Source organism: Miscanthus floridulus, chromosome 3, assembly GCF_019320115.1.
Source record: "Miscanthus floridulus cultivar M001 chromosome 3, ASM1932011v1, whole genome shotgun sequence".
NCBI lineage: Eukaryota > Viridiplantae > Streptophyta > Magnoliopsida > Poales > Poaceae > Miscanthus > Miscanthus floridulus.
This window is the reverse complement of record NC_089582.1, coordinates 63,156,753-63,166,030: the sequence shown is the minus strand read 5'-3', so window position 1 is coordinate 63,166,030 and position 9,278 is coordinate 63,156,753. Positions and strand designations below refer to the sequence as shown.

The following is a 9,278-nucleotide window of genomic DNA, read 5'->3' as shown; positions in this document are numbered from 1 at the left end:
CTGGTCAATGTTGCATGCTTCGCGTGCAGTTCTTTCTTGTTCTGTTTTGTCAACTGCCGGTGGTTCATCATTGCTAACAACGTTGATCAAACCCCCTCGCCTTGGCGGGAAAGATGGGAATTGCGGGAACCCCGGGGCATGATCTAGGATATCCAGATCGTATTCGACGCCTTCATCTCCGTGATGCTGGAGCTTGGTGTGGACGGAGGCATTAGATGCGGTGCTAGACGAGGAGCTGGAGTCACCCTCTTGGACCGTGTGGACGGATCCTTCATGATAATCTTCAATCCAGATCATGTTGACAAAGTTGCGTGGCTTCGGCCGAGGTCGGCGCATAAAACACAGATCCGAGCGGTGTTGTAGGTTGTACGCGTAGCTGGAGGCAGCGTTTTATAGGCCGTAGGGCTAGACCTGGTGGTTCTCCATCGAGGCTTTGTACTCGGAGAGTCAGAGACTCATTGCGAAGGTCGGCTGGCGACGAGTGGAGCTCCCCTCAGGAGTAGATATGACCACGAGATCTGTTCCAAGTCATGTAGGACGACTGGTTCGAGCTGGTCGGGTAGATCTGTTGTGGGGAGTGGTTACCTGCTTGTTAGGTTGACTTTGAATCGTACTTACCAGAGCTAGGGTTTTAGCGAGTTTGGTGCCGACCCGATCGATGGAGTCGAGCAGGTCGGTGTTGTCGATCTGCTTCCCTTTGTAGCGGGGAAGCAGATGACGAGTTCTCGGCGTGGCTGAAGGTGACGTAGGCGTGGTCAGAGCCAGATGTACCATGGTCGGAGCCAGATCCATCGTGGTCGGAGCCATATCCATAGTGGTCAGAGCCGTATCCGTCGTGGTCGGAGCCATAGCCGATGCAGGTGAAGTAGTGGTCGGCGCAGACTGAATCCACGCCTCCTCCGTGGTCATGGCGATGGAGTCATCGGAGCCGGTGGTCCAGGTGATCTGGCCGACGGTGAACGTGAGGCCGTTCGGCGTAGCCATGGAGCCAGAGATGATGACCATCTTGTTTGCTTGGAGAGCAGCACACACACCCCCTACCTGGCGTGCCACTGTCGACAAAATATGGTCGACAGTCTACCTAGGTGTATGCCCAAGGTAGTAGATTATCGGTAGACAGATGCGCAAGCCCCAAACAAGATGGTGACGCAAGACAGACATGAGGTTTTATCTAGGTTCGGCCGTCAAGAAGGCGTAATACCTACGTTCTGCATCTGATTTGTATTGATGTATGTCAATGAGAGATGTTTTTAGAGGGGTCCCCTGCCCGCCTTATATAGTCCAGGGGGTAGGGTTACAGATCTGGAAACTAATCCTAGTCAATTACAATTGCCATATGTGGCCGGATAAGGATTCCTATTCTAACCGACCAGGATCCTACTTGATCGCCAAATCCATCTTGATTCCTTGTGCGGGACTCAGATCAGGTTAGCTGGGCCGCACGTCGTCTTTCGGGTGGACCGGACCTGTCGATCTAGGCCAGCCCAAGCTTAGCCATAAGGGTATAGGGGTTAATACCCCCACAATGCATAACCCAAAAACAAAATAAAAATTTGCCTTTGTCTTTTATATATATACTATTATAGTGTGATCTAAAATAAATAAATGAAAACCAAGTAAAAAAGAGTGTGTATATAGTTTAAGTTTAATTATGTTTGTTAAGATGTGTTTTAGTTTCCTTTCTTGTTTTTAAGAGCTAGATAAATAAAAAGAACTTGAAGATGATCTCACATGATGGAAATGATGAATAGTTGCTATGTTATAATTTCTTTCAAGTACCTAGTTTTCAGCCTTGAATTCTCCCAAGTTTTAGATGAAATTGATTTGCCATGAGAATTTGCTCTGAACTTGAAACTCATGGGTAGCATATGCTTGATCTAAGTCTAGGTAATTGATGGATATGATATGAGAAGGTCTAAGCTGCTATTTATCTTGTTCCAAGTGACACTTGAATTCTGAAGATTTATCTTTTAAAAAACATAAAAATACAACATGATGAGATCCTGTATGACAAAGTTTGAATTCCTACAAGAGTCAAATATGATATTTAGACTAGGAAAACTTTCACTCATTTATGTTGCTTGCATTGCATTGAGTTTGGTCAAACTTTATTGATGCCTTATGAGAGTTTTGTTATGCTCTTAAAATCAAGATCACGTACACACCATCCACATATACACTACTCCTACACTGGGGGTAGGCGCAAAAATATGCATTTCATTTAGATCCACCCAAAAATGTTTTACTCCTACACTGGGAGAAAATGTCAAAAACATGCTTGATAGGTTTTCCACCAAATAAATGCTCTAAGTTCTTGTTGCTATCTCTCAACAGTTTTGTTGTAGAAAAAGAGCCATGGGCTATGCAAGAGTTATTCATAAAAAAATAAGAAGAGAGAAAGAAAAAGAATTGAAAAAATAGACAAGTGTCCGAGATATCTAAAACAATGGGTACTTAGATGCCCGCCTGAAAAAAAGTGAGATGAATAAGATAGCCCATGTTTTCTTGCAATTGTTTCCAAAGTTCCAAAGAAGAGATATGTTTTAAAGGAGCATAGTAGAATTAGGCTAGCCACCATATATATCCACCATATTCCACACACATGCACATCTTGATTTGATTGTATGACTCAAATCTCTTTGGATCCATTATTTGACTTTACAATATATGTATTGCAAGTATGCTTTCTCATACATTTACCACTCCTATGAACTCCATATAAGCCTTAGTAGTAGGAGAAGAAAAGGCATAACATCACTATTGCCTTGGGAAGGACCCACAAATACCATATATATATGAGAGACTTGAGAGTGTCATACAATAGAATCTCTAAGTTTTATTTTGAAAACTTATAAAAACTCCAGAACAATGGTTCAACAAAGAACTTGAGACATAGTGCTTGACTTGATTGTTCTATCTTTCAATTGCTCAAGACCCAAGTGAAAGCTCAAAAAGCCCCATGGTTGAAGATAATATGGGTAAGTTTGAAAGATAGATCGATAGATTTTAATCCGGAGGAGAATTCTTTGTTGAACGCATGTGTACTATTGAGGATTGAAAATATCGCAACAACTCCTGATCCATTGTTAAGTTTAGCTTTACTCAGGGACGAGCAAAGGTTAAGCTTAGGGGAGTTTGTTGACGGTAGTTATCATCTATCATAAACCGTCAACATAACTTGAACAAATGCATAAAAAAGATCACTAAAATAGACTTAGGGGTTTAAACTGACAATTTCCACAAGTTTTGGTGAATCTGTGTTTTCAGCAGTGTTATTCTAGAAAACTGGCAAGGGGGATCAAAACGTCAAATAAAACTGCGCTTATCCATGGCGAAACATACTCCAAAAGGTTCCAGAAGGCATCCCCCCCGAGGCGGACCCTGAGGGGATGACAGGTGGGGACGGCTAGCCCCATCTGTAGGCCGCCTAGCCCCCTAGTCCCACATGTCAGCCTCCGCTTCAACGTCGGTTCCTCCACCGCCTCCTAGATTGCATCTACGCCGTTTATTCAAGTCGGTTTGATCCGAGGGCTCAGGATTAACGCTCTGGCCTATATAACTAGCCCCTGCCCCCCTCCAGAGTACGCTGCCATAAGTCAATATCAAATCAGAAACTAGGGTTTCTAGAGAGAAGAGAATAGAGCTCCAATTCTTCAAAAGTATAGGCTAGCTAGCAAGGTTCAAGTAGAGTGTGGGCTATTGCTCAGGATTCAGGATCCGCCGTTTGGAGACTAGTATAGCCATTGTATCTCTTTATTTATGACTTTGTGCTACTTCACTATTATGTTGATATTTGTTATGTTCCTAGTTTGCTCTAGATATATGCTTGATATAGTTATGATTAATGATGAGTTTATGCATATGTTCACAAAGCGCTTAGCCCAAGACGCGTGTGGGTTAAGTGGTCGACATCATGTAAGCATGGTGCTTAGATATTGTTTACCTGTGGATGCATTCTGCACTCTAGGTCATGTGGTAGATCGCGGATGTGACACTCCCGTTGAGTACTTTGTAGTCCACTCCCTGTTTGTAGAGGAAGTAGAACACGGTTGTGAAGGGAGACATGCTTTGTTCTTGATCTTTCTTAGTAATATTCCTTATGCATAGATCCAGAGTTAATTATGCTATAAATGAGAGTGTATATACTTGGGTGTACAAAAGACTTAGTAAATATGGAATGACTTATGAATCTTTTGCTCTTACCAAATCTCCTGCCTAGCCATACTATATTTTATGAGTATCTATTTCTATCTCTGGAATTATTATCAATGCTTTACACTTATCATTTATTTATCAATTAACTTACCCCTGCCATAGCATGAGAGTGGTTTTATCATAGGTATACATATTTGTCAATATCTCTATGCCAACAAACCCATAGCTCCTCCCTGTGGTTAAAATATAAATAACGATACTCGGTATACTCCCGGGTGAACTGCTACAATGTATATTATCTGTGCGCTTGCGGATACTTTACTTTAACATATATAATTTCCTCAGAGTTTACAAGTGTCATTAATAATTACCAACCACATATTTTTGGCATCATGCTAGGGATGACAACTTAGTAAAGAGTGATGCTAAGAAATGTTAACATCCCCCACCTATTTTTAGCTTTTTTAAAAATTTTAGTACCATTGTAGGCCGATTAAACAAGCTGACAAAGAAGGACGTTGTGTTCCATCAAGGAGAAGAACATGGGGCGTCCTTTACTCTTTTAAGGGTCAAGCTTACTCATGCTCCATTGCTGCAACTTTCTAATTTGATAAAACTTTTGAGATTGAACATGATGCTAATGGAGTTGGAATTGGTGACGTTTTGATATAAGAAGCTAAACCCATTTCTTACTTTAGCGAGAAATTGAATGAGCATGTTTTGAATTATTCTACGTATGATAAAGAATTATATGCTCTTGTTTGACCATTAGAGATGTGGCAACATTATTTACGGTATAAAGAATTTGCATGAATCGCTTAAGCATATTCGTAGCCAAAACAAATTTAATTGTAGATATGCTATGGTTGCATGATTCGGGTGATCTAAATCCGGATCAGTGTGTCGCATCTTCACTAAATCAATAGTTACCTCCACGTGACAGAAGGTCGGGAATCCCATCCCCATCACCTAGGAGACCACGATAAAAATGAAAATGCTATGTGCAGGGCGTGCGACCCGTCTAGATGCCCCATGCATCCTAGGCCAATGGACCATCCCAATAACCTCCCGCGTCCATTCCTTCCATTGCTCAGGACGCCTACCCTGCTTGCTCCGCTCCTGCTCCATCACCCGCCCCATTGCTCCTACTCCTGTTCCACGCGCCTGTGCTGCTGCTCCTGCCACTGCTCCTGCTCCACCGCCCGCCCCACACGACGACGCCGACAGGCACCGCCAGCGCAAAGAGAAGTGCTGGACCCTAGCGCGGAAGCTCTCCAGCCTCGCCTCCTGTTACGGCTACGGCGGCATGCAGATGGCGGAGGAGGCCGCACCAGGATACGATGCATGTTGCAAGTGTACATTTTAAATATTTTAGATGTTTTAGAGGTATCTTGCAAGTGTCTTATATGGATGTTGCAAAAGTAGATCGAGATGTTGCTTATGTTGCAATGGTTGTACATGTATGTTGCAGGCGTCTGCCCCCATGTTTCATATGTTTTTGCAGACGTATGTTGCAAGTGTGTTTATTTGGATGTTACATATGTTTCACACATATGTTCAAGTGTTTTATCTAGACGTTGCGTATGTTTGCAATGATTTTTAAGTGTTTTTGCAAGTGTTTCAAACGCATGTTTTACGTGTTTCATCTGTCTCTCAGACGTATGTTGCAAGTGTTAAATCTGCATGTTTCGAAAGTAAATTGGATGTTGCACATGGGATGCATGTGGTAAGTGGGAGGGGGCGCGAGCGGTCCCCATGGCGCGTAACCTTTTAAAAATGTGTTTGCACCACAAATGATGTTTACATTTATTAGAATTAAAATTTCTTTTTGCTTGTGAAATACATAGTTAATTCTTTAGTGATGGAAAATTATGAAACTAATTATGTTAGCTTCGTTTTAATATAGGCTATCCCGCAAAAATGTTTCTTGCACAAAATCATTACATAAGACCGAGAAGAAACGATTCACGCGGTTATAGTGACTCTCGCTTCCCCACATTCTCTACGTACTCAATATACTACAATACTCTCTCCGTCCCAAAATAAGTGATGTTTTTTACTTTCAGATACCTTGTTTGACCGTTCGTCTTATTCAATTTTTATGTAAATTATGAAATATATAAACCATTATTAAAGTATCTTTAATGATAAAATAGGTCATAACAAAATAGATGATATTTATATAATTTTTTTGAATAAGACTGTAATACCCCAGAACGCTTTGCATAAATTCGTTTTTCTATATGGGTCATGTTTTTTAGCGAAGGTTGACCAGCTTTAAAGGAAGGCTAAAACTTTGACTTTTTGATCTATTGCTCAGATGGATGAGCGGAGACCATCAATGCGTAGAGCTCGTCGAATGCTTTCGGGTTGACACCAATACACTTTAATCAGACATCAGATGATAGAGTTATGTTAATCTCAAGATCTATAAGAATAAAAAGCAGCACGCCACCGTACCGTGGCTACAGTAACATACAGGGCTTGGTCGATACTTTTCCATGTTACTGTGGCTGAGATCCACGTGGCTAAACCGTGACCGTGGCTGCTGATAGAATCCCGGTGATGGAAGAGAGACGGATTAGAACACACGCGATCACAGGTGGACACAAGTATTTGGTGCTGCAAAGCGGCAGCATTTTCTGTTGATCGAACTTGAATATAAACTAAGTACATGCATTGTTACATGGCCAAGAATGTCCGAGAGGATCACGGCACGCTCGTGCTTGGTCGCTGCCATCCAGCGCCCTGGGCCGTGCCGTGGAGAGAGCACGTCATGCGCGCCTTGCGCCAGCCACAAAGAGCTAGAGCGCAGTCAGCAACTAGCTAAGATTAGGCATCAACTAAGTGCGGCACGCTCAGGGCTTATTCAAACAATCTCTTCCTAAGTCCCAGAGCATCTACACTAAATCTTTCATGCCGGTCCCACCACGGAGCTCCTGGAACCAAACGCGACCAAGCGCCTTGGTGAGGATGTCACTCAGCTGTAGCTCTGTGCCGACAAACTCAATGTCGATCAGCTTCCTGTCGCAGCATTTTCGAATGAAGTGGAACTTTGTCTATGTGCTTACTCCGGTCTTCATGCACAAGGTTCTTCATCAGTGCAAGGGCGGACTTGTTGTCCACCTTGAGCGTGGGCACAAGGACTGCTGCTCCGACGAGCTCAGCCAGCCAAACTCCCTCGCACGCAGCTCTAGTGACCGCGATGTATTCTGCCTTGCAGGTAGACAGCGTGACCACCCTTTGCTTCGCCGACTGCCACGCAATCGGCCTGCCGGCAAGGAAGAAGATGAGGCCACTGATGCTTTTCCGATCATTGACGTCACCTACCAAGTCGCTGTCGGAGTCACTGTTCGCCTAAATGTCCGTTTAGCCCGTTTACACACCGTTTAAACGTTACACGATGGTACATCGTTTCCGTTTAATTGGTTGTTTTGACCGTTTAAACAGTTGTTTTGTCCGTTTAAACGTCCGTTTTGCTCGAATAATGGGCTAAACGGCAGGTGACCGATTGTTTACCGTTTAGCGTTTATGATAACACTGGTCGGAGTAGCCCAGCAGCTTCAGTGCAGCTCCGTTCTTTCCTCCCGGATGGTAGTGCACACCCCAGTGCAACATGGCTGCCACATAGCGGAGGACACGCTTGACAGCTACGAGATGCTCTTGACACGGCGCCTCCATGAACCGACCGAGGTATCCCACAGCATATGCCAGGTTAGGTCTGGAATTGCACAAGTACCTAAGGCTGCCGATTAGGCTGCGGTACTCAGTAGCATCCACGCTCGGCGTCGAGCCTTCCTTCAATAGCTTCAGCTTCATCTCCATGGGAGTGGCGCTTGGATTGCATGCAGCTAGCCCCGCCTTCTCGAGGATCTTGGTGGCGTAGGCGCCTTGCCAGAGTGTGATCCCGTGGGCTCCCTGCGTGACCTCCAGACCGAGGTAGTAGGAGAGGAGCCCGAGGTCACTCATGCAGAAGGTGTTCTTCATCTGCGTCTTGAATCTGGTCACAGCACCTGCATCGCCACCGGTGATAATTATCGTCGACATACACGCCTACGATCAGGTGCTCTTCACCTTTTCCATGGGTGTACATCCCATGCTCGTCGATGTAGTGAGTGAAACTGAGCACCATTAGTGAGGCGATGAGCTTCTGGTTCCACGCTCGTGGAGCTTGACGAAGACCGTATAGCGCCTTCTGAAGTCGGAGCACCTTGTGCTTGTGTTTGCCGTCGATGAACCTGGGCAGCTGTTGAACATACACCTCCTCATAGAGTTTACCGTTCAAGAACGTTGACTTCATGTCCATGTGATGGACGGACCAGCCATAGTGTGCTGCGACGGCGAGGAGTAGCCGCACTGACTCTAGGTGAGCAACGGGGCGAACACACCTCCTTGAAATCGATGCCAGGAGTCTATATGTAGCCCTTAGCGATGAGGCGGGCTTTGTACTTGATGATGCCGCATTCTCATCATGCTTGACCTTGTACACCTACTTCAAGCCGATAGCGCGGTGTCCGCGCGGGAGCTCGACTAGCGACCAGGTGTCATTGTCGTGGATCGATTTCATCTCCTCCTCCATTGCAGCGGCCTAGTTTGGGTCACCATCTGCTTCCTTCAGCAATTTGGGCTCCTCCAGGCATGCAGCTTGGCTTCCTTGATGTCATGGTGCGCCAGCCCGAGCACGGCGTCTGTGCCAAGGATGTTGTCGAGTGTTCTGTACCTATGCTCCTCCTACTCATCGTCATCAGCATCAAGGTTTGGGTCGGCACTGAGCGGCATCGTGAACTTGACTGGCATCCCTGTGGGGGCGATCAGAGAGGTTGGTGACGGTGAGGCTGGTACGGGCGACGTTGGGCCTAGGGACGATGTCACAGGCGCACGCGATGTCGATCTTGATGGCGGTGGTGTGGAAGCTTGGTGCCGGAGCTCGTACTCTTGGTCGATGGTGAACGGCTCCATGTTGACGTCAGCGGAGGCACCACTGTACCCTAGTCCCAGCGCGCATTCTCGTCGAGCACAGCATCTCAGGAGATGATGATGTAGGCAGCAATGGGATCATAGAAACGATATGCCTTGGATCCCGCTTCGTAGACGATGAAGACGACCTTCTCCCTGCGATTGTT

At 45.3% G+C, this 9,278-nt stretch overlaps 1 protein-coding gene across 1 annotated transcript; it reads right to left on the bottom strand.

The window, feature by feature from the left end:
* Positions 1 to 7,677: 7,677 nt before the first annotated feature.
* LOC136543820 (uncharacterized mitochondrial protein AtMg00810-like) lies at positions 7,678 to 8,202 on the bottom strand. The gene has a single exon (XM_066536164.1). It carries the CDS (start codon positions 8,200 to 8,202, stop codon positions 7,678 to 7,680), a length of 525 nt encoding a protein of 174 aa, XP_066392261.1.
* Between the last annotated feature and the right edge of the window lie 1,076 nt (positions 8,203 to 9,278).

What these genes read in the sequence shown, in the direction of transcription:
- LOC136543820 (XM_066536164.1), bottom strand. Translation starts at nt 8,202, where the DNA reads ATGTCGACGATAATTATCACCGGTGGCGATGCAGGTGCTGTGACCAGA.